The sequence below is a fragment of the Macaca nemestrina genome, chromosome 9 (assembly GCF_043159975.1).
Source record: "Macaca nemestrina isolate mMacNem1 chromosome 9, mMacNem.hap1, whole genome shotgun sequence".
NCBI lineage: Eukaryota > Metazoa > Chordata > Mammalia > Primates > Cercopithecidae > Macaca > Macaca nemestrina.
This window is the reverse complement of record NC_092133.1, coordinates 54,321,189-54,347,542: the sequence shown is the minus strand read 5'-3', so window position 1 is coordinate 54,347,542 and position 26,354 is coordinate 54,321,189. Positions and strand designations below refer to the sequence as shown.

At 37.3% G+C, this 26,354-nt stretch overlaps 1 protein-coding gene across 4 annotated transcripts; it reads right to left on the bottom strand.

Moving 5' to 3' along the window:
• Positions 1-2,949: 2,949 nt before the first annotated feature.
• LOC105466204 (CDGSH iron sulfur domain 1) lies at positions 2,950-26,354 on the bottom strand. Of its 4 annotated transcripts, none has more exons than XM_011715237.3 (4): positions 26,194-26,354; positions 19,363-19,457; positions 18,259-18,464; positions 2,950-7,382 (listed from the first exon to the last, which is right to left on the bottom strand). In XM_011715237.3, the coding sequence occupies exons 2-4, from the start codon at positions 19,400-19,402 to the stop codon at positions 7,293-7,295; spliced, it is 336 nt and encodes a 111-aa protein (XP_011713539.1). In that variant the 5' UTR covers positions 19,403-19,457; positions 26,194-26,354; the 3' UTR covers positions 2,950-7,292. The 4 variants fall into 4 exon arrangements, with proteins under 4 accessions (XP_011713539.1, XP_011713540.1, XP_070925663.1 ...); XM_011715238.3 differs by lacking the exon at positions 26,194-26,354 and adding an exon at positions 22,268-22,401; XM_071069562.1 differs by lacking the exon at positions 26,194-26,354 and adding an exon at positions 22,318-22,368 and having other exon boundaries at positions 19,363-19,570.

Here is a 26,354-nt window from a genome sequence, read left to right as displayed (position 1 = left end):
CTACTAAGAATCTGTCAGTCTTAAGATCTCTATTTTAATGTTAATGCTGGTTTGTTGTGTCTAAACCCCAAAAGAAAGAGATATAATGAGGCATATCTGACCTCCCACTTCCCAACATGACCTGATCTAGTTTTTCATGTTTGTTTGGCATCCCTTTGGCTGAGAGGGGGTCCATTTAATTGGCTGGGAGGCTTCGAGTTTTATTTTTGGTTTACATTTGAATACAAGACCTTTTAAGTCTTGGCCAAGGCAATGTGAGCTGCCTCTTCTGTTTAATCCTGATATTGAGTCAGGAGTGACAACTAGATTTCATCTTGCATATTAAAAGTCAGGGGAAAAAATGCTATTAATGATATTATTCTACAGGAAGGCACACTGCAGACCTAACAAGTGGTGGAACCAATCACATCCATCTTGGAGAGGGCAAAGTGTATTGCTTTGAACTGGTCTCCAAGCTTTGAAACTTGCTGCCTCCATTTCCCTTCAAAAACATAACTCATTCTTTAGTTCTTATTACCCTGACCTGGGTGGTTCTAGATTTATGCCTCTTGTACTCATATAGCTTTTGTACTTCACTCTCCCACCTCATAGCTCTAATCATATTAATTAAGAATGACCTTTATATTTGTCTCTAACACTAGCCTTTTCTCCTACTAGGAGAGATGTGTGTATGTGTATTGATGAACTCCACAAGGGCAGAAATTGTTTCCGTCTTGTACTCATAGTCTGGCAAACAGTAGGTGCTCGATAATGTGAAAGAAAAGTAGCTCAGAGCAGTCTGAGCTATATGAGGTATGCAGAATTAATCAGGTGAGAGACAGGAATAAGAGACTTCAATCACACCCTTACCCACTGTTATGGTCAGGCTTTGTGTCCCCACCCAAATCGCATCTTGAATTGTAAACCCCATAATCCCCATAAGTCAAGGGAGAAACCAGGTGGAGGTAATTGAATCATGGGGGTCACTTCCCCCATGCTGTTCTTGTGATAGTGAGTTCTCAGGAGAGCTGATGGTTTTATAAGGGGCTCTTCCCCCTTTGCTTGGCACTTCTCCTTCCTGCTGCCCTGTGAAGAAGGTGCCTTGCTTCCCCTTCACCTTTTGCCATGAGTTTGTTTCCTGAGGCCTTCCCAGCTGTGCTGAACTGTGAGTCAATTGAGCCTCTTTGCTTTATAAATTACCCAGTCTTGTGCAGTTCTTTATAGCAATATGGAAATGGACTAATAGACCCACCCACTCATGCCTCGGGGCAATTGTTTAAGGGCATTTTACTTTTCCTTTCCTTTCCTGTAATTTCCAGACTAGCTAATAAGTTACCTAAAATGTTATCACAAGTTGCACAATGTAACCCTCACCTGTTATCTTCACATTACTGGAATTTGTGATAGGAAGAACGATGTGTAGCCCATCAATAGCTTATTATGGTTAATGAACCAATGTAAGAAGTGCCCCCACCCCCGCCCCCACCACAGACACTTTTTTTTCCTTTAAAAACCCACTTGTAACTGCTGCTAATCGGGGTATATATTCAGGGCAACTTGAATCTGTGTCTCCTGGGTTGCAGTCCTCAAATAAACTTTTTGCCTATATTGACTCAGTTTCTTTCTTTAGGCCAACAATAACTATTTGTAGAAATTACTATAAAATGGCCCTTTTTTTCTCTCATGCATAAAAATTCTAAAAATATTTTTTTTCCAAAATTGTTTTAGGATGTTAACAAGTTTGCCAATGTTCAATCATTTCTCCATATTAAAATTATGTAAGAAACAACTCTGAATCATTGTACTACTTTTAGCAAGTGACATGATTTTAGGCTAAGGAGGCTAAGCTTGTCTATATTATGTGTGAGATACCATGATAGATATTTAAATTCATTATCTCTAATGTTTGGAGGGTAAGGACAATCTCCTTTTTTCATGATAAAAAGGTAAATAGGATGAAGAGAGAGATTATTAGGAATTGGTTCACATGCTTACGGAGGCTGACAAGATCTGCAGGGTGAGTCAGCAAGCTGGAGACACAAGAGAGCAGCTGCTTTAGTTTTAGCCTGAAAGTAGGCAGGCTTGAGATCCAGGAAGATTGCTTATTTCAGTTCAAAGCCGTCAAGCAGGAAGAATTCTCTCTTCCTGGAGAAGGAACAGCATTTTTGCTTTATTGAAGCCTTTAAAGGATTGAATGAGGCCCACCCACGTTAGGGGCTGTAATCTGCTTTACTTAGTCTACTGATTTAAATGTTAATCTCATCCAAAACCACTCACAGAAACACCCAGAAGAATGTCTGAACAAATATCTGGGCACCTTGTAGCCCAAATTGCAACACAGAATTAACCATTAGAGAGAATAATTTCTTCAAGATCTCAAATAATGAGGGGCAGATCAGGGATCTGAATTGAAGTCTGACTTAGAATTCCATCATTGTTGCTCCCATATTGCCCCAAGGACAATCAGCAGGACTTTCAAGCTGACAAACACCAGAAACTTCAGTCTTCTTCATAGCCGCTTTCTCCCACAGCACTGGCCACAGATTTGAAATAACCAAGTACCATACCTCTCCCCAGTTATGATACACCATGTACACACTGGTTTAAAACAAGCTGACTTGGATAGTTGTTTTGTTGGTTGGTTGGTTTTTATATCACAAGTTTAGCCACAGAAGTGCTGATTAGGTAGACTACTTTATAGCCAATCATGTCAGAATAAGATAGCTATTCAGTACATTTTCCTAACAGGCATGTTCAAAAATTTAGAATACAGGATGTAGAGAAACAAATAAGAAAAAAAAAAAAGGTAATCAGGTTTGGGGACAGAACAAGACAAAATATTGACTTTTTGGCAGCTACCTCTGTATCCTTTAAAAATCTTGCATTCAAATCTATTTATTAAACAAATATTTACTGAACATCTGCTATGTATTTGTAAGTGTTCTGGGTACTGAGACTACTGTAATAATCAAAATTTTAAAAATTATTTTATTTCTCAGGGATTAAAAAAGGTGCCAAAAGCATAAGGGAGTCACAGAAACGTAAACTGCTGCAAGTGACCAAACTTTTTGGAGTACAAAGGTACTGCAAGATCAGGGACATATACCAAATGCATATACTCGATGGCATTGTTAAATTATGAAATGTAATTCATATTACATGGCTTCATATTTTCATTATCAGAGACTCAACACCAGGTGGCATCCAGGGTCAGGCTGAAAGCAGTAACTAGCAATGGAAAGCCAAACGTATTAGCTTCTGTGCTCGATGCAGCTTCCCTGTGGATTCTAAGAGAAACAGTTTTAAAAGAGAAAGGGGTGATGTTGCTTTAAGTAATGATCAAAATGTTCTTTGCCGGGAGGGATGTGAAAGTAAAGAGATACAGAAGGTACACGTGAAGGCTACAGGGTAGACTGCATTGGAAAAATGAAGGCTGAGACATTTTAAAAGTTTAAAATCATAGTATTCAAGGAAAACACACAGCATTATTGTTCAGAATAAAGAGAAGAAACCTGTTAAGAAAGTTCAGGATTTAAAAAAAAAAAAGATTACTGTGCAGATATGGATAACATAAGTGGAACTCTACTTTTCATAGTTGGGAGATTCTGAAATAAATTTAACAGACATTGCTAAGTTTAACCGATGATAAAGCCATAAGAGACATAAACTCTCCTGTCTGTATCTCATGTCTATCTTGTATAATGAGTTAGATAAACCACTGCTTATGAAATTGTTGGCAAACAGTATCACCAGCAGAAAAATTATTTACCTCCCAGTAATGAGCATTCAGGCAGGTGGACAACGCTCAAAATTATTTTAAATGAAAAAGCTGGGAATCTACACAATGCTGCATATTTACAAATGAAAATGATGTCACAATTAAAGAATAAACTATTAACATGAATTAACTTCTGGTTATCTGTAAGGGACAGGTTGGAAGAACTAGAAATACATTATCTACAGAGATACAGGTATTAAAGAGAACATCTACTTTACACAATATCTAGCTGACAGCATTCTAAGCTCAGCATTTTTCTGTTCCATGCTTGGTGTTGAACTGTCTTTTTTGTTGTTCAGGGATGTAAGAGCTAACACCATAGCAACACTTCTAATTTATAATCTTATATTTCTTTACTGATTAGACAATTTTTCCCCTTTAGGGCGATTCCTGGCAATTTCAGTTAACACATGTTAACAATCGATCTCCCTGTTGTGTGTTTTATTTAATCATTTAAAGTTATGGGTTGAGAAGACATTAGGATGTATTGCCTTTACCCTTGGTTTGGATCCATGATGGTAAACCGAACGAAAGTAAAGACTTTTTTTTTTTTTTTTTTTTTTTTAATAGTAACTTTCCATGAAGCGTCAACACATTGTGCTAATCAAAAATTCCATATAACACAAACTAAATTTCAAAAGAAAACTGTTATTTTAATACCTTAATAAGTCTCAGACCTTTAAATAGGATGTTAGCTTAGTGGTTTCCAGACTTTTAAATTCCATGGAGCAGTGAAAAAAAAAAAAAAATAGGGACCAATATTGTGCTGCCACCTTATTATTTTGCCAAGCTACTACCATCAACATTTCATAAAAGACACTTCAATACCATAAGAGCTGAAATAATCATAATAAAAAATCAAATTTGAGCTATCAGCATTATTTACATTTTTCCTTTGAGGAGAGCTGAAAATTTAGTCTTGGCCTAGAATCTGGGAACAATTGCCTAAAATGCCATTTAGTCCATTCACTTCACAATTTAAAAGGCTGAGAGGTGAGTGGCTTTGCCTGAGGTCAGCTAGTATTAAAATCAAGGAGAAAAAGCACAGCTTTTGACAGCTAGAATTACGCACCCTCACAGATACCCAAGCACAAAATACCGTATGTTGCTAATCAGGAGTCATAGTCAATGCCTATCCTAAAGCAAAATCAAATCAAAAACCTACCTAACTAATGTAAAATCAAAAAATCTCACCTACTTTGTAGTAGAAATAGTAGGTATACATGGTTGTAGCTGTTTTTGTCAAGAGAATAAATCATAAATTACCATAATTATATAACTTATGCCATAAATAGTGTGAGCTTCTAATTCTCCAAAATGTTTCTCTGTCTCAATTATATGGTCTACAGATGCCTAATAAATGTCTGTTGCATGAACAGTTGAACAAGATTTTTCACATTAGAAACTTCTCAACCTAGTAAAAACTCTTCAGAAGTAATCAGAATATAAATGACACAGAGAAAAAGGATGAAAGCCCCACTTGTCTTGCCTCAACGAAATAAAAAGCACTTAGAAGCATTAAGGTGCTTAGCTAGAACAGTAATTGCACACGATGATTTCTGTGTAAAAAAAATCTCATATTAACCTAACCACACTCACCTTGGTGTTTAGGTTAAATAACCTGAAAAGGTTTTAATCATAAATGAATGCTAGTTCAAGAGCATGTAAAAATTTTAACATGACCTTGAAAATACATTTACCTAATTATTTTGGCCTTTCAAAATGCTCAAGATCTATATTTCACAGTAAGGTGGTCATTTATAATTCTGCCATACATATATACACACTCATATAATCCTACAGTTTTGAGAACTGGTACCAGGTTCCCCCTGACGTTACAAAAACGCATGACTAACAATATAATTTCAAATTCAAGATAAAGAACAGTCTGTTATGTTAGAAGGATGTCCCTTTATCAGAAACATTGGGAGCTGATGCATTTAGTTTTCTACAAAACAATTCATCTTTAAAAGCATGATTGCTCTGTTTTGCTGACATGTATACTTATTTTAAAAAGGAGGTGGGCAAAGAAAAAATTTACCCTAAGAATCTAATAGAATCAGTTTGTAGGATTTTAGATTTTATGATGAATATGTGACTTAAAGACATATCCAAGTTAGTTACACAGGCTTCTTAAAACCACTGTACAATTCCGTTACCAACTTTTATCTACAGTAATACACAAAACTATGTATTTAAAAATAGCCATGATGATATATTACAGAGGAATGTTGATGTCAGGTTTGATTCCTGTCAAGGTAAATGGATTTTATCAAGTACAAACCTGTGATCGACTACTACTGAGAATTCATGTATACTAAAATAAATAATGAAGATGTTTACCAGCTTAATCAATTTCAATTATGTTTGCCCAATTTTCTATATATTTTGCCATGATTTTCCTTCTAACCTATGAAATTCAAAAATCTAATCTCTCTTTAAAAATATTATGAATTATTTGTCTTAACTCTTCTATTGCTAATTATTTTGTTTTTATATTTTCTTTTTTCTGAATCAACAATGAATGCAATGTTTCTGCTCTGAGTCTTTGAAGAATATTACATAAACAAACACTCGTCTTCAAACTTTTGCTTTTAAGAAAAAGATCACACAATTTAAAAGCCAGTGCTTCATTAGCTAGAGTGGGAAAAAAAAAATCTTCCCACGCCTTTGATCTAATCTTGTGACTACTATTTCTGTCAGGATATGTGGCTTAGTGATTATAAGGCTTGACATTATGTGCTCCAATTCCTTCAAAGTCCTCAGTTCAAGTGCTTACCATTCCTTGGGCCAGAATTCTGGAACATTAGATTTTAAGACATTCTTCATGACTAATTTAAATCTAATATCACTTTTAACTAAATTTTCACTATTGGCTCCTTTAATGGAGCCATCTTCATTAAATATCTATGAAGATGAATATGAAGAAGTTACCACCCCTTTATTATTGACCTTACTTGTGAAATTAAGCAGAATAACATTCATCAATCATTTTGGTTGAAAACTGTGAAAAACAGAAGCCATACTTTCTCAGTGTCATTTCCAATGTCAAGAAAATCAAGGTCACAACAGGTCTTTCCTAGATTGTATTAAGAAATTTATATAGCTGAATCACATCATATTTAGTTTCTAGGTTAATATGAAAAGATGGTAATTTTTCTTTGAAACTTACAAGTACAATCTGCAAATACATAATTTTGAGAATAATTTAATATGTTGACTTCAAGATACAACTATATTCTATGTAAGATACAACTCTATATGTCAATATTTTAAAGAAACGGATCCTTACAAGACCAAAATAACCCACAGGCCACGAGGTTGGTTTTTCCTTTTTTTTTTTTTTTTTTTTTGTTTAAACAAATGTGCACCACGATGTTTCATCAAGACAAATGCCATGAATGTGAAAGCTGCAGTTTGCAATATACCACATTTAGAACCCAGCGAAGGTGAATTAGACAGAGGTGGTAGTCATTCTAATTAAACAATCAGGTAACTTCACGACAAGCTGATTTGCAGCATCAAAAGTGTCCATTTAAGTTTCTTTTTTCTTGATGATCAGAGGGCCCACATTGTCTCCAGTCTCTTCGTTATGTTTTGTGTGAGCCCCATCACAGAATGGGAACTAGGAAGAGAAAGAATGAATGTGAAACATCTAATCTCAAAATCAGTATTATGCTTGGCAGAGTGGAAGGTGATGCTTAATTCACATAACATCACATAAAAGATTTTCTTGGCTGTCTTATATAGGCTTTCTGAAACAGCATATGTAAACTATACTACTTAGTAAGAGGAAGAAATTGACTTGAGCATAATACACCCATCATTTACTGAATTTCACTGTGATTTTGATGAGTGTTGAAGGCCTTTTTTATGTTTATATATTAGTTACATTCCTTTCTAGTGAATATGTCTATTGCCTATTTACTTCTAAGAGTTTAAGTTCATTTATTTAAAATCAATTTGTGGTCAGGCGCAATGGCTCATGCCTGTAATCTCAACACTTCGGGAGGCTGAGATGGGTGGATCGTTTGAGGTCAGGAGTTCAAGACTAGCCTGGCCAACATGGTGAAACTCTGTCTCTACTAAAAATACAAAAATCAGCCAGGCATGGTGGCAAGTGCCTGTAATCCCAGCTTCTCGGGAGGCTGAAGCTTGAACCTGGGAGGTGGAAGTTTTGGTGAGCCGAGACTGCACCACTGCACTCCAGTCTTGGTCTCAAAACATATAAAAATAAAAAATAAAAAATAAAAATCAATTTGCATATTATCCCTTTATTTTTGCAGCAATCTTTCCCAAATCTTTTCATTTTGCTTATTTTTTCATATTCTCAATTTCTCCACTTTCATACAAACATGCCAATATCTCCCTTTTTAACATCATTCATGGAGACAGCTTTCTTCTAGAGATGTGACAAATATAAATTTCCGTTCATTTTCATGATTTCACATTTCATATAGCCCATTTGAATCACAGCACACATTATTTTAATTTTGCTATAAAAAACACACTTTTATCCCAGAGTTTCTCAAGGTGACTGGACTATGGACACTTTAAATTTTGATTTCTATTATCATAGTTTTCTGTAGAACACACTTTGCAAATGCTGTTCTAAGATCCTGTTGCTTCAGTATTACTGGAGGCTGTTGCTTCCCACACTAATACCTTTATTCATAATGTTATCAAAATAAATTATACATGTGAAAGCACCTATTTATAGCTTCTATGTTATGTTGATCAGCCTACTACACTGGGATATTTGTATTTTAAACATTTCAGTGTTTTGTAGGGCTAGTTTTCCTTCATTATTCGTCTTTGTTAACTTTATTAACTTTATCACTTTATTCCTCCAGATAAGCTTGAGAATATTTTTTGCCAAGTCTTAATTTCTTTTGTAGTTTTCATTCTTAGATCTCATGTATATTCTGGTAAGATTATTTCTGTCATATTTTTAAACACTATTATAATTAGTTATTTTCATATCTGAACTCTTGCTATATAAAATCATTTTTAACAAGTATATCCTTCTCTATTATAAAATGAAAAAATAAGAATTTAATAATATTTTACTTCACTCCTCAGGATTTTACACTTAGAAGGTATAATTATCAGTAATTTTCTTGCTTCTCTATATTTGTATCTTTTATTTCTATTTCATGTCAAATGACGAGAGCTAGCAACTTTGCATTAATCTTGGAGTTTTGAATGTATCTGCAATCTAGAATCTAGAGTTTCACTGTTTAGTTCAAGGTACACTGTTGCTTTGAAGAAGACTATTCGGAAGAGTAAAGTAAGAGGAGTCTTAGCCTGATGAGTAACAAGTACCTCATTATGTGCAGTGCAGGGAATAGAATAGATCAGTGAAACTTGACAATGATGGTATTTAATCTTAAACTTTGATATCCAAAAGTCTACTTGATGTTAAAGTAATCAAATTTTAATCTATCTGTAAATAATTGCAAGAGGCACTAAATTAGTTAAAAATCACAGAAAAACTCAAGTCATTGGTATATCTTATATTTCCAGATATAAACTCTATCCTGTCATAGAGGGCAGTGTAAATGTAATATATGTAAAGTTTACATTATTTCTTTTTTTGAGGTCAATAAGATGTGGTATACAGTATATTCATATTAGAAACAAGCCTTTGATGCAAAAACATATAGTTAAGCTTTCAGTTTTTTCTTGGCATGGATGAGGAAAGAGGCTATAAAAATTAAACTAAAATGTATCCCACAGCAAAGTACAGCATTTCAAAGTGACATATGTTTAATAAACAAACACAGATGATTTTACAGTGAGTATAAAAGTTTACACTGTAAAGATTCTATTTTTATAAATAGCACACACAAAACACTTCACTGTAAATCCACACAGGCTACATTTCTGAAAAATGAAATATTTCTAAATAACTTACTGAAATGGCATGTTTAACTTTTCTTTTTTAATCTTATGTTGAAAATATTAGAAACTAACATTTTCTCAAATTATTTTCTTTCATACACAGAGTAGGAGAGAAATCTATAGAAAAATATACAAAGAAAATCTTACAAAATATTAAGAAAGTCATATGTCGAAAGTGAGAATACACTTTTTCTAACCACCCAATTCTGCCTAAAAACTGAAATTAGCCTGTTTCTTCATATTCTTAAAAGCAAACACATAAACAAATAAACATTTCTTTAAAAGGCAAGTTTATCCCGGTTATTAGTTAATAAACTTTCATGTGATTAAAGTGCACAAAGCTTTTATGCCTTTAAAATGTAAACTAGGCATATAATTTTGTTCAGAGACATATTTTTTAATGGTACTTTTTATACCACGTAACCCCAGTTACTGTGTTATGTGTCTTGCTTTATTTCTGACCTAAGCAGGAAAAAGATAATGTGTGGCGGATATACACTTTTTTTTTTTTTTTTAAAGAGATTAAATTAGATTGCACAGTGGTGCGATCGCAGCTCACTGAAGTCTCAATCTCCCAGGCTCAAGTGAGCCTTCCATCTCAGCCTCCTGAGTAGCTAGGACTATAGGTGCATGCCATCCCACTCAATTGATTTCTACATTTTTTTTGTGGAGACAATGTTTCACTACATTGCCCGTTACATTCCCAAAGTGTTGGAATTACAGGCCTAAGCCACTGTGCCTGGCATTATATACTTTCAAATACAATGTAGGAAGTACAGTAATTTTTACATTAAATAATATACAAAAATGAGAATTTTATTAACCCTTTTTCATTAAAAATTTTAAAATTTGTTAAATTGTTTTAAATTATGAAAAAAAACACACAAAGAATATTAAATTCAGTTCATGTAGTATTGACACTTAATTTGTTCTAAGATGTCAGTGTTTGTTTATTAACAAATCCTGGAAAAAGACTATAAATCAAATTTCCTTTATGTCCAGAAAACATCCTTTTATGTTTTTAACCTAATTTGAACACTACAAATCCCAAATATCTTTAAAAGTGGGGAAGAAAAGGTTAGAAGAAGCTGGAATAAAGGTTTAGTAGAAAAAACACTGGAGATCCTTGCTCTCCACCTGGAAAGCTAGCAATGCTATTTGGATCTTCATAAAAACACAAGATTTCTTTTTCATAGTCCCACATCTCAAGTTATGTCTCTGTTTTGAGGGTAATTCAAGGTAGAAAAAATGCTCCTCTTTGACTTACCTCTTCCACCTGAAACAATTTTCTTTTAAAGACTATCTTCCCTCTCTGAACTTTGTACTTTATATTAGTTTTGATTTTCTGTCCCAAGGAAGTTGCCTGGCACCATTTTGGCTCATCACCATAAACTGTCCAGAAAAATATGCTTGTTTTGGTTGAGAAAGAAAACTGAAGTAATGAGATTTTTTGAGACTACCCTAGAGATTATGACATTTTATACCATTCTTATGTACCTACTTCAGTAAACCTAAGACAGTAACTATAATATGAAATTAAGAGCTATTAATGAAGAGCTAAAAACAAAGAGAAATTAAGGTTTTTGTAAGACTGTCTTTATGTGGATTGGCCAAGGAATGTCACCAACATTCAGAATATCGTTTTTATGAAGAAAGACTCAGTAAAACCCACTTCTAAGCCATTAACAGGATGCAGGATTTCTCTTTTTCCCCCAACACCCGCCCCCTCCCCAACAACAACAACAACAACAACAAAAAACAACCCAGATCAAGCCTACTACCAATGACAAAAGTATCAAACTCAAATCTTCCACTGTAAATGAAAGAAAATGAGTCTAAATTGTCCAGTTGCATTTCATTTCAATTTCAGTTGAGCTCCTGATGTTAACTGGGAAGTCTTTCCTCTCTTTCTTCTTAGTCTGTATTCTTTTGCTGTCCTTGTTTGAACTGCCTCCTAGGTGGCCATAATACAACTCAGCAAATGATGTAACCAACCTGAAGTTGCAGGGAGAGGAATCTAGCAATACTACATCCCATAACCTTCCCTCTTACATCAGAGTCCTTTCATCTTTTTGTTTCGAAAGCAAGACTCTCTCTTCCTTTTTAAGGCTGCGTTTCACATCTGTGCTCTTACTCTCATTTCCTTCCAGCCTTTGTCAAGATACCACTGTCTCAAATACTATTTTTCCCTGTAGTCACTTTAATCATTTCCTCTATACTGGCTCATTTCATTCTCACTTCAAATATGGACAGCCCTTTTGTGAAATACAGTCGGCCCCATCTGTATCTGTGGGTTCCACATCCACGGATTCAACCAACTGCGGATAGAAAATACTCGCTAAAATAATTGTATGGGTACTGAGTATGTACACTTTTTTCCTTGTCATTCTTTTCTTTTTTTTTTTTTTTGAGACGGAGTCTCGCTCTGCCGCCCAGGCTGGAGTGCAGTGGCCGGATCTCAGCTCACTGCAAGCTCCGCCTCCCGGGTTCACGCCATTCTCCTGTCTCAGCCTCCTGAGTAGCTGGGACTACAGGCGCCCGCCACCTCGCCCGGCTAGTTTTTTGTATTTTTTAGTAGAGACGGGGTTTCACCGTGTTAGCCAGGATGGTCTCGATCTCCTGACCTCGTGATCCGCCCGTCTCGGCCTCCCAAAGTGCTGGGATTACAGGCTTGAGCCACCGCGCCCGGCCCCTTGTCATTATTTTCTAAACAATACAGTATAACAACTATTTACATAGCCTTCACACTGTATTAGATATTATGTGTAATCAAGAGATGATATAATAATTTAAAGTATACAGGATTATGTGCATAGCTTATAGGCAAATACTGTCATTTTAAATCAGGGGCTTGAGCATTCTCATATTTTGGTATCCATGGGAGGTCCTGGAACCAATCCACGGTCACTGAGGGAAGACTGTACTATAAAATAAACCAATTTCTGGTCTGGACACAGTGGCTGACACCTGTAATCCCAGCACTCTGGGAGGCCAAGGTGGGTGGATCACTTGAGGTCAGGAGTTCAAAACCAGCCTGGCCAACATGGTGAAACCTCCTCTACTAAAAATACAAAAATTAGCCGGTCACAGTTGTGCATGCCTGTAATCACAGTTACTCAGGAGGCTGAAGCACGAGGATTGCTTGAACCCAAAAGGTGGAGGCTGCAGTGAGCTGAGATCACGCCACTGTACTCCAGCCTGGGTGACAGAGCGAGACTCTGTCTCAAGAAAAAGAAAAAAAAAAAAGCCAAGCCAATTTCTGAAACATCAGATGACATACCAATGCTGGCAAGAGAAGCACTGGACAAGAGGGAAGGATATGTTTTTTAAAAAAGTAATTTCTGCACATTACTAAGAAATCTGATTCATTGGTGTTGAGACACCTGCTCAAAATGTTACAGACACATAACAGGTTACTAGTGACTGCACCTTAAGAATGAATTAGAATTGAAGTTTGTATCGCATATAACATTTTTTCCATTGGTAAAATGATGTTTAAATTTTGTTATAAATACAACTGGTTTGTATGAGGGAAAAATTACTGACTATAAACTAAAGGTAGCCACTTAATCAAAGGTATTAATTAGTCTTTGTGAACTGGCATGCAAGTGTGTGACTTGGCACCTGTGTGATAACCTTAGAACCACAGGAATGTGGGGAGTTTCCAAAAGTGTCTGAAGAATATTAACATTTGTTAACTTGGATAATATTCAAAGCAAACTGTTAATTGATTAATGTAGGAATAAGTGCCCAAGATGCAATGAAAATTCAGAACTGACAAATTCAAGACACAAAGAGAATCACTAAATGGCATAAAAGATAAGCCAGAGGGGAAAAAAAAAAGGCAGGAGAAAACTGGAAATAAAATGACTGGTCTCATTCCCTCTCCTGAAGTTCACCTACGGGAAATGGCAGTCTCTGGCCTAACCATCTGGAAACTCTAAATTGTAAAATGAAAGAATAATCCTGGAATGTTCTGAATTATAAAGTCTAATAAACATTTACACCACTAGTTTGTGTCCATTGGTGATTCTTCCCAAAATATTTGAGATCTTAGTTCATGAAAGCCCACATTTACTTCATTGGATTCTTTGCCCTCTGGGAAAACCGAATCAAAGCAAACACACTTTACTTGATCTCAAAGCCAAGCTGTAGTGTTCACTCAAGCAATTATCTTACTTTTCTTTCCATTCACTGTTGCATCTACTGAAATCTGACATAGACTTCTGTCATTTCTTTGTTAGTTAATTCACACTTTAACTCACTGGGATATAGCTTCTATTCTAATTACTCCGTTGAAATGACACCAAAAGGGCAATTGCTTAATCTAATAGTCTTGTCTATTCACGTAGCTGTCTTTGCATAGGCCAATGTTCAGTACTAAATCTTTGAAACTTTTCCCTCTTCTACTTTGAAGCTATGGTATTTTTAGTTTTATTCTAACCTCTCTGGCCCATTCCATCTCCTTAAATGGCTCTTGTGCCCTTTCCAAAATGCAGAAAATTCCCCAAGATTTCATATTTAGCCCTTGATTTTTATCCATATCAAAGATCAGTTGCATTCCTACACTTGACTCATCAGTTTTGCTGATCTATATCTCCAACCCTGATGTCTCACATTTCACGCTGTCTGCTGTGTATTTCCATTCAACTACCACCTCAAATTCGCTCTCTGAAGCAGAACTTATAGCTGTCCTGGAAAATTAGCCTTTCACCTCGAATCTCTTATTTCTGTTAATGGCATAACCCTCTTCTAATCCTACATGCTTAGATCCTTCAATGAGCTTTAGTTTTTCTCCGCTAGTCTTTCACACAGAAGTCAGTGCATCTGGCTGATCCTTTCCCCGAAATGTTTCATGTCTGCTCATTTGTCTCCATTTCCATAGCTAGCACCCTGGTAAAAGTATAACTCTATGTCTGAAACCCCTGTCAAGAAGCTCCCCATGTCTGGAGTCACAAACTCCTCACACTGTCCTCAAGACTCTCCTCAATTTAGATTTATTCCTTGGGGGGAGGGCAGTACAAGAACCAGACTAGATTCTTTATCCATTTCACCTTTGTTCACAAGTCCTTTCTTGCAGATTTTGAGAGTCTCCAATATATGCAGTTTATTCAAATGCTACCAATTTTTCTCAGAGCAATTTGACTCCCAAGTATATGACTATGCTTTCCCAGAAGATGTGGTCTATTTTTAATTAAGACACAAACAAACAAACAAACAAACAAAAACAGAGACTGGGTCTCACCATGTTGCCCAGGCTGGTCCTGAACTCCGGGCCTCAAGTGATCCTCCTGCCTTGGCATCTCAAAGTATTAGGATTACAGGTGTGAGCCACTGCATCCAGCCTTACGGTGTAATTTCTTCCTCTTAGCTTCCATTTATTTAGACCACTTACACTGCATGTACTATATACATCTGTGACATCTGTTTTACTCTTTAATGTTTCTCACGCATGCACATATAGTAGATAGTAAATGAACTACTGAAGATCACTGACTAAAGAACTATAAAACTCCAACTTAGAAATTCCACAATTTCTAGATGTATTACTTTACTATTTTCCAGTAACCCCACTAGTACTTATCAACAATTCCAAATTCCAAATGAATAGTGCTCTTCATAATTTGCTGTAATGGGCCTATTAATTTTTGGTTTATATTCAATATACTCATCAAGGAGTTTTTGAACAAAATGGCATAACCTAAGTACTTTATCATTGGATTGTACAACAGCAAACCTATTGGGAGAAAGGAGTGAAATATGCTTTCTAGTGTGCGTTCAGTAACCCTTATCTGAAATACTTGGTCATAAGAAAATGAAAAGAAAATGTTTAGGACCAGAAGAGTTTTGGATTTCAGATTTTTTCAACTTTTGAAATGTTTGCATATCCCTAATGAGGTTATCTTTGGGGATGGGATCCAAGCCTAAACATAAAATTTACTTATGTTTTATATATACCTTATACACGTAGCCTGAAAGTAATTTTTTTTTTTTTTTTTTTTGAGATGGAGTCTTGCTCTGTCGCCCAGGCTGGAGTACGGTGGCTAGATCTCAGCTCATGGCAAGCTCCGCCTCCCAGGTTCATGCCTTTCTCCCGCCTCTGCTTCCCAAGTAGCTGGGACTACAGGTGTCCGCCACCACACCCAGCTAACCTTTTGTATTTTTAGCGGAGACGGGGTTTCACCGTGTTAGCCGGGAGCCGATCTCCTGACCCTCGTGATCCACCTGTCTCGGCCTCCCAAAGTGCTGGGATTACAGGTGCAAGCCACCGCGCCCAGCCGCTTGAAAGTAATTTCATACACTATTTTACACAGTTTTGTGAATGAAACAAAGTTTGTATACAATGAACCATCAGAAAGCAAAAGTGTCACCATCTCAGTCACACATGTGGACTATCTGTGGTTATCTTGCATCACCATCATTCCCGACTACGAATTTATATGCTACTGATAAGCAAACATTTTCTTGCATGTATTCACATGTGAGTACTTAACAGTAAAAAACATACCATACCATTAATTCAGTTAAAAAAAAAGTGCTCCGGGAAATTAAGCAGCATAGTAGCACCACCAGAATACCGACATCAGCAGCTGGGGGGGCCTTTTTTTCCCTTTGGGTCACTGAATTAACTGTGTCCTGTGTGCCTCTGTTTTGACTTCAACTGGTGAACCGTCACATGAGGTCAGGTGTGGAATTTTCCACTTGTGGTATCATGTCAGTGTTCAAAATATTTCAAATTTTTGAGCCTTTCAGATTTCAAATTTTTGGATTATTTGGATTAGAGAAATCCAAATAAGAAGGTACAGCTTAGCCTGTACCTAGTATGTGGCTTCTTCCATATTTGTGACAAGTTATTTGTGAAAATGACCCTCTACTATGGGAAGAGATCTCAAACATAATGTGCTTTCAGAAACAGATACATCGTTTTTATTGATTTTTTTGAGGGCCCTTTAACGTCATTTTTTTTTTTTTTTTTTGTAAAATCCATTGTATTTTATTTTTTGAGACAGGGTCTCACTCTGTTGCTGGAACGCAGTGTGGTGCAATCACAGCTAACTGTAGCCTCAATCTCCTGGGCTCAAGTGATCTTCCTGCTTCAGTTTCTTGAATAGCTGGGACTACAGAGGCATGCCACCATGCCTGGCTATTTTTTTTTTCAAGAGACGGTCTCACTATGTTGCCCAGGCTGCTCTTGAACTAATGGGCTCAAGTGATCTGCCTCAGCCACCCAAAGTGCTGGGATTACAGGTGTGAGACACCACGCCCTGCTGAAATTCATTTTATTTGAATGCTAAGAGTGGTAGTACAGTGTTTATACCATGTTTCTCACAACACACCAGAAATCCCAAAGCCATTAGGTGTACAAATCCTTTTGAGATGCTTGAGACAGTATAGTCTTGCTCTGTAGCCCAGGCTGGAGTGCAGTGGCCGGATCTCGGCTCACTGCAAGCTCCGCCTCCCGGGTTTACGCCATTCTCCTGCCTCAGCCTCCCGAGTAGCTGAGACTACAGGCGCCCGCCACCTCGCCCGGCTAGTTTTTTGTATTTTTTAGTAGAGACGGGGTTTCACCGTGTTAGCCAGGATGGTCTCGATCTCCTGACCTCGTGATCCACCCGTCTCGGCCTCCCAAAGTGCTGGGATTACAGGCTTGAGCCACCGCGCCCGGCCTACTACTAGCTGCCATCATGTCTAAAACCTGCAGGTTTCACAGATGACACTTCCAAAAGGGACTTGATAAAACACAATTCTCATATAAGAAAATAAGATTTTAGGATCCTATATTGTTAGATATTTAACTGGAGGAGTTGCAGCTGAAAGAAGGTATAGTACATTTACCAGGTAAGTTTTTACAGGTAATTTTAAAGAAGTTTCTTTTCAAATTTCTAACACTTGTCTTAGTATCTGGTGTTTGAAAGCTCAAAAAAATATTTTACTTCTTTTGCTTCTCTTTGTGATTAGGCTGTACACTTCACTTCCTGGGACAGTGGAAGCTAAGAAATCCTAAGAGCAAATTAAAGGGATTTTTCTCTTTTCTTTGGCCAAGAATATGGTTAAATCTGCCTGAATTCGATGAAGGTACAATGTAATTCTACTGCATACTGGTTAGATATTTTAGAAAATATATTCCTTTAAGAGCGTATGGAAGACAAAGAAGAATAGGATTCCAAAAAAAAGAAAAAGAATGAAAGAATGAAAGAAGGAAGGAAGGAAGGAAGGAAAGAAAGAAAGAAAGAAAGAAAGAAAGAAAGAAAGAAAGAAAGAAAGAAAGAAAGAAGGAAAGAAGGAAAGAAAGAAAGAAAGAAAGAAGGAAAGAAAAAGAAAGGGGATATTATAACAGGTCAGGCGTGGTGGCTTATGCCTGTAATCCCAGTTACTCAGTGGTTGAGGCACAAGAATCGCTTGAACCCAGAGGTGGAGGTTGCAGTGAGCCGAGATCCCACCACTGCACTCCCACCTGGATGACAGAATAGACTCTGTCTCAACAACAACAAAAAAGGGATATCATAACAATATCTGGTGATACAAGTCTGACAGAATAATTTAAAAGGAAATATAACATTAAAAATGGTACTGTATGAAGGAATGGCTTTCCTCACCTTTTTGGACCTCCAACAACGGCAGTACACAGCTTTATCTCCCAAATCCTCCATGTCAAAAGCATGTACTATCTTGGGGTTGTCTTTCTGGATGTGAAGGTTTATCATAGCTTTATTTCGATGATCTTTAACATAAAATCTTTTGTAAGCTAGATAACCAATTGCAGCTGTCCCAGCAGCAATGGTAACTGCTGCGATCCATTCAACTAGAGCAGGGAAGGAAAAAAAATAATTATCAAAACCAAAATATACACTAATAATATCACATGAATGTTCAGAAAATCCAGTTTTTGAGTATTAAGCATCCTAATAGTCCAAGGCTTTTAATGTTAACAAAATGACCAGAAAACACTGGTATAATAGTCCTTTGTTATGACTTTCCCTGGCCCTTACTGAAGCAATTGTGTATTTTCTGCTGAGTGATGACAGCTACATTAAGAAGAAGAAACTTAAAATTATTATTTTAGAGCTGGAGTTAAAAAAACCCAAAGCTCAATAATCATTTAAAAAGTGTTTATAAGTAGATTTTAAATAACATGTGAACTTGCAGGTACCTATTGCTTAAAAAAAAGAAAAAGCCCTGAAACATAAAAATTCAGATTACAAATAACATTTTGTTATGTTAACAAAATGACTCATTTGAGTTTAAATAGTAAGATCCCTTAGTGATTTTTAAATGATTTAATTTACCAAAACTCAGTTGCAACTATTGCAGAAAGCTATAAGAGAAATGATACCCAAAGAAACAAACAAAATAAAACCACCCTTAATGTTAAACACTCAAAGGAATATATGTGGCAGGATTCCAGGTTTCAAAGTCATTCTGCATTCAAAAGGCCTTTTTAAAAAATTTTCAAAGTGTTTTCTCATTAAAATAAAAATCAGAATGTACTAACTTCATTTTTTGTAGAAAACATGATTAATATAAGTATAGTTATATTCTCATTTAATAAATTCTAAATTTACTTTCCTATAAAATTCATTTTGAATTTAATGGCATTATTCTGCTTTCTAATAATAAAAACTGTTTGACTAACAAGCTATCTAGTTATTCTTTTCAAGCAGCTTTTCAAGTCTTTAGAAACTCAAGGGCTTAACAACTACCCCAGCTCCAGGCAATGATGGAGAGAAGAAAGTTCTGCATAATCTGGTTAGCCTCAGCCTCAGAGGAGAGTTGTCTATTCCCAGCATGGAGTGGGCTGCAGGAAGAAGTTGAACAGGGGTCAGGATAAACACACTGGACTCCTTCCCAGCACTTCCTGAGTCAGATCTTCAGTGTTTGAAATAAGTTCCCAGACTATCAAATAAAACCCTAGAGAGATAAGTACAAAAAAACACATTCCGAGGCCAAATAAAAACACATAATGAATAATTAGTTGTATACTTTACTTGCACTATTGAGTCAAATTTCTTATTTCACCATACCTAATAGTACCTTACATAAAACTGGAGCTCAGTCTTCTAAAACTGTAATAGAAAGGATCATTCTCAGTCTCTTGTATCTTGGTCTTCTTTTCTAGTTTATTTAATAATTTAGACTTTATCTAAATTATTCCTGCATCTTGCTCATCTCGTAAGAGAGCATAATTTCCGCCTTTTCTGGTTTATCCTCGCTTTCTAATTAACGTGTTCCTTGGATTTTATTTTCAACCACGGTAGTACTTTTCTTAACAAATTAATTTATACTGTTTTCCTTCCCATAACATTTCCATTCTTTCTTGCTATAATTCCCTAATAAACATTGACATTTCGTCTTTCCCAGGTCCTGCATGACTGAGAAGACAAGTTAATATATCATCTGACAGCTTCAAACCTTTGGCTTCATCAGAAGACGTTTTTTAAGTAGGTACACATTATGTGTAGATTTATCTCAAATTTTAGTGCCACTTCATGGTATTACCCTGTGGTTATTGCAAGCAGGTCTGCAACTTTGCTATGACTTCTAGCTAGATTCATGATCTTCCTTTCTAATGTTATTTACCATGGAACTTTCTTGAGAAAACATTCCCTCTGCCAGGAGCTGTAGCAATCCACTTCTTAGCTAATGGAAAACCACTCTGAATAGCTAATGTACCTATCACAAAATGGGCTAAAATGCTGCTTTGCATAGTATTGCACCATAACATTTGCTGAACATCGTCTTTAGTACAAACTTAAAGGGGGGCAATATCCTCAAAGAATAAAATAACTTCCTTAATGCTGTTGATTTTAGTTATACTTTACTTTTTAGGTGAATTATAAAGTACTTCATAACATATTTGTTGGGATGGCACCCACATATTGCAAAAAGTCCTGAGATCCAAAGAACTACAATTGGCTAGTATTAATTTGTTTCATGATCTAAAAAGAGAATACTATAGGAATTTCTACTTGAAACCCATCATGATAGGTGAAAACAATCTCTCCTAGTCATTAAAACATTCTTCTTGCATTCTTTTTTCTCATATAATTTACCAACTGCACCCACAGGTGACTTTTTTTAAGCTTTACCTCCCTTGGATTTTGTGATGGTGGGAGAGATGACAGAATAACTGACATGGAAAAGGGGTAACACCAAAGGCATCATTGAAAGAAATGGAAACTGACTCCAGATCCCCAAGACTAGCTGCCCCATGGGGGCATCAAAACACACATGGGGAATCAAAACACACACTTTGTGCTCTACCCCCTACTCCCCAGCAAGGGTCACTTGTGACCCTGTGCAAATGTCACAGTACCATGTGTTCGAGCAAAATAGCTTTGTATTTGCTCTGAGGTTTTGAGAAAACAATTCCCATTTCTTTAATTTTTTCCCTTCCCAAATTCTAATTCTCTAATCTCATTAGGGACAAATGCAATAGTTCTCAGAAGTTTAAAAAAAAAAAATGTTGCTATTTTATCATTTCATGACTGCAGCCTGAATCAGTCTTTTCTGGCAAAAAGCTGTGGATGCCACTGACAACTCTAAAGGAAAAGGAAATTATACACAGACAGACGGATATTTCTGTTGGCACCTTTCAGATACTGGTTCAGACTTGGGATCTAGAAAAAATCTGGAGCATTCTTTGTTTTTCTCTTTTTTTGGAGACAGAGTTTCTACTGCCCAAGCTAGGGTATAGTGGCGGGATCCCGGCTCCATTGCAACCTCCAACTCCCAGGTTCAAGGGATTCTCCTGCCTCAGCCTCCTGAGTAGCTGGGATAACAGGTATGCACCACCACACCTGGCTAATTTTTTGTATTTTTTTTTTTTTTTTCCAGTAGAAACGGGGTTTTACCATGTTGGCCAGGCTGGTCTTGAACTCCTGGCCGCAAGTGATCCACCAACTTCGGCCTCCCAAAGTGCTGGGATTAGAGGTGTGAGCCATGGCACTCAGCCCCTGAGCATTATTTCTGCCTCTTCTGGATTACCCTCACTTTTTTTTTTTTTTTTGAGATGGAGTCTTGCTCTGTTGCCCAGGCTGGAGTGCAATGGCACAATCTCAGCTCACTGCAACCTCCGCCTCCCGGGTTCAAGCAATTCTCCTCCCTCAGCTTCCCGAATAGCTGGGATTACAGGCGCTCACCACCATGCCTGGCTAATTTTTGAATTTTTAGTAGAGACGGGGTTTCACCATGTTGGCCGGGCTGGTCTTGAACTCCTGACCTCAGGTGATCCGCCTGCCTCCGACTCCCAAAGTGCTGAGATTACAGGCATGAGCCACCATGCCCGGCCTTCGCTTTTCTTTTCTATAGACATTTCTCAAGGAACAGTTAATTCCTGTAATTAGGTCAAACCCCACCCTACCAGACCTTGTGTAACCGTGCTTTGTATCTACACAAATACCATTAAAGATCACAAATGTTGAGAAAGGTAACACTTCTAATAATTTCTAAATAATCCTCCCATTTGCTTATTCTTCCATTGGCGTACTATTGTACAATACTTGGTTTTCTCTTTAAAATTATTCAGAGAGAGAGAAAACATGGACTTGTTCCCAAACTCAACAGCCTTGTTTACAACCCAATCTTTGGCTTTTTTTTTTTTTTTACCGTGAGCATTATTTTGCTTTAACTTAGGAATCTCTCTCAGCTTCTTTTACCTTAGCCCCTTTTCTGCTCTAAACTGCCCTCTCCAGCCAACCATCAACTGCCATAGAATCATAATGTTTCTCCTCTTCTGTCAGGAGAGGGGGAGGGGAGCTGTGTTTAAACCTTTCCTTCCCTTAGATCTCCCATAGGCTGGTAATTTTTTTTTTTCACAAGGCCTGGCATATAAGTGGTATTCAATAATGTTGGTTGAGTCAAAAGAAATAATGTATGACTACATTAAATTTGCAATTCCTATGTGCAATTTTTTTGTCCTTACACTGCATCGCTCTTACACTAAATGACTTATCTTTACCTTCTTCTTAACCTGCTGTATCAGGGTGTGGAATTTACTCTCTGATACATATGTTAAAAACAAACAAACAAACAAAAAACTTCAGGCATATATAAGAAGCTATGTTTAAAAAAACTTTATTATGGACCATTTCAGACACACAAAGGGAGTACTATAATGAACCCCATTTACCCTCAACTAGCTCTAACAACCATCAATTTGGCCAATCTATAGCTCCAAACTCCCCCCTTATTTTTCTTTTTTTTTTTTTTTTTTAGACAGAGTCTCGCACCGTTGCCCAGGCTAGAGTGCAGTGGCGTGATCTCAGCTCACTGCAACCTCTGCCTCCCGGATTCAAGCAATTCTCGTACCTCAGCCACCCAAGTAGCTGGGACTACAGGTATGTGCCACCATGCCCGTCTAATTTTTTGTATTTTTTGTAGAGATAGGGTTTCATCATGTTGTCCAGACTGATCTCGAACTTCTGACCTCATGATCTGCCTGCCTCGGCCTCCCAAAGTGCTGGGATTACAGGCGTGAGCCACCGTGCCCAGCCCTCTTATTTTTCATTTATTGTTTATAACTTACAGGAGCTATCCCCTTTATTTTCAGTATGATCCATACATTCCTTTTCAGACAAAAACAAACCCTTAAATAGTGACTTTAAATGACTTGGTGAATTTAGTGAACCAAAACAATATTTTCCTATGTTGAGGTTAAATGAATTAGAAAATTAGTTTCCATAAAATACACAAGAATATAAAAGAGATAAGAATTTATGAAATGTAATTTTGGTTACAAGCATTGTAATGATCAGAGTTTGGGACAGATAACGAAATACAAGATGAAGAGACAAATCCCTATGTTGCAACTTGAGGGTAAATTAAAAAAAAGTGATTTCAGGGGAAGGCAGGTTAAGGAAGGCCTTTTAAAATTATCTGGTTTAGTTGGCTTTTTTTTTTTTTAAAGATGAGGGTGAATTATGAGTGACTTTAGGCTGAAGAGAAGAAAATCTTCATGAGGCGCTAAATATTTACGAGCAACAGGTATCACTGAGGCAAAGATTTAAGTAAAATAAAACGGCATCTGGAGGACATGGAGAGAGAACAGCCTAAGAGTTAACATCTTCCTTGCAAACAGTAGGGAAAGGGTTAAGGGTGAAAGCAATCAATGAGTGCTAGAGTTATCAAGGAGCAGGATGATGTTCAGAAAGGTCATCTATTTGGATATGAGGAATAATCATAAGAGACTGGACAAGTAGGCAGTGAAGGCCACTTAGTACTAGAAAATATAATAAACTAATGGTCTTATCGACCATACTGGTATGAAGAGCTATCTCAGTGATCAGGATCTTAAGAGTATTTCAGTTCCAATCATTCATTCTCATTGCCTCTGTGCAATTCCAGTCCTGGCCTTGTCCCCGTAAAATTTTATTTATAAACTACCTTTTATTTTTCTTCTGAAGATGAACAAGAGTTATGCATATATGTACACACTTTATATTTAACATATATTTATATAGTGCTTACCATTGTCATATATCATTCTAAGCCCTTTATAATTACAAATTCATTTAATTGAGAAGAGACATGGTATCTTCCCCTCAATTAAAAGATCTAAATTGATTTTCAATCCGTAGGAATAAATTTGGTTTAAAGTTTGAGAGTAGAACCAAACTTGTGTGATCTAAAGATTAAAAGTTAAATCGCTTTGACATTCTCTGTCCCTACCCTGCCTACTTACTACTATATTGAGGAGGGAAGTGTTGATAGAAGAGATTTACACAGGCTTTGGGCCTCTCCCTACAGTCCTCATGACAACCTGTATGCTTTTTGGTGAAATAAAAAAGTAGTCATGGCAGGGTGTGGTGTCTCACATACGTAATCTCAGCACTTTGGGAAGCCAGGGGACCAAGGAGAAAGGATGGCTTGAGCCCAGGAGTTCAAAGTTGCAGTGAGCTATGATCACAACACTGTACTCCAGCTTGGGCCACCGAGTGAGAGACTCTGTCTCAAAAAATAGATCATAGTCACTCCTCATAACAAAGCTGAATACTTCCAGTTGAAGCCAATAACCTACTTCAGTGATTTCCTATTCCTTAGGCAATGGAAAATGATTGGGAAAGTTGCCTTTGAATTCCTCTGTGGTTAGACTTGAAAAACAAAACAAAACAAAAAAACTTGTTTAAAAAAGAAATCTTGCAGACTAGCCTGCAGATAGTGGTAAGTCCTAGGGGTTCACCTGTTTCACATTTCAGTAATATGCAACCTAAATAACGTTTAGTGTTCATGTACATAAAAAGATCCCACATTTTAAACACACACTGTGGAATCTTTTGGTCCACCTCAAACATGTGCAGTCTTCCTGTAAAATTAAAAGTATCAGCGGCACAAGTCACACGAACATCTCATTTCACAAGTCTTACTCCCAAGAGAACACAGTTTTCCAAAAAACAAAAACAAAAATCACACCCTATTTTAAATGCACCAAGCTGCTTCTATTAAAAAAGTCTCAAGATAAGTATCCTTTAATATAATTTTTGCAAATAATAATCTCTATATCATTAGTAACTTCGAAATGTCATGGAATATCACCCTTACTTAGCCAGGTAAATTTTGTCAACAGAAGTGGAACTCTCCAATTTTTGGAAACTACCTATTAAAAAAATAGGGCTCAAGTTAGTAGGGACTTTACATTACCTGGCACTACAGATGCTCAATATTTACTGAACGTATTTTTAATTAACCTCTGGACAATCTCTTTGCCTTTACTCAAAACCTTGCGAAGTGGTGTTTTATAGAGGGACAAAGATCACACATACCGTGTGTCTGGTACACAGTATTATATTAACAACTATAACATCACCAAGAATGGTTATAAAGTGAAACTCCACACTAAATGACTGCTTATAAAGTCTCCTAATTTTATTATAAGGGACTTTCTGCGAAATACTGTTTCCAAACGCTAAGTACTAGCATTGGGGAAAGAAGACTCAGAAAGCTGAAGGTTCAACGAAGGCGGGTTTCAATTCTTTATCCTGGACTACTGCCACCGAGTGCCAGATGCCAGGGGCATAACAAAAAACCGGGAAAACTGAAGACCTCGGATTGGGTTTCATCCCTGGAAAAAAAAAATCTGCAAAACTAAGATGTGATTAGTCATGCAATGCTTCAGGATTGCAGGAAATCGACGTTGTGGCCCGACGCTGACTGAAACAGGAGAAGGGTAAACAGGTTTGCTGTTGTTTTCTCCCACCTTTCCTTTCTTTCCAGGCTCTGTGACTTAAGGATATGAAAGCGTCTTAGAAGAGAACAAGAAAAGCTAGCGGCGCGGTCATTTGGTGTTAGGGTTTGGCTAGTTGGGGGAAACGTGGACTCTGGTCTCGCATGGCCCCAAACCATCAATCCATCCCTGACCTCGCCCCCTTTCCCTATCCCGGCCGGAGCCCGCAGCCGGGCCGAGCACTTGCCCTTCTGCATCTCAAGGTTATAGGACCGGCGGGCGTGTAGGGCAGCGGTAAAACAACCCAGCTGAGCTGCGGGCGCAGCAACCGGTGAGCCTCACCAGCCTCACCCGCTCCCAGGCCCCACTTCACCTCGTACGCTGGAACTGGAAGTCAGACTCATGGCGCCGTCGCTTGCAAGGCGTGTGCACTAGGATACCGAGCACAAACGGGTTCGCGCGGCCGGCGAGACTAAAGGTGCCAGTGCCGTACTAAGAGCACCGACTCCGCGCTGCTACCGCGCAGGCGCCGCG

Excerpts from the sequence above, each read along its gene's own strand:
- LOC105466204 (XM_011715237.3), bottom strand. The coding sequence starts at position 19,402 with ATGCAGAACTTTCTTCTCTCCATCATTGCCTGGAGCTGGG. Across the intron at positions 18,465-19,362 it reads CATCATTGCCTGGAGCTGGG|TTGAATGGATCGCAGCAGTT; the intron begins GTAGTTGTTAAG and ends TCCCTGCTCTAG. Across the intron at positions 7,383-18,258 it reads GTTGTTGGAGGTCCAAAAAG|TTCCCATTCTGTGATGGGGC; the intron begins GTGAGGAAAGCC and ends TTCTCTTCCTAG.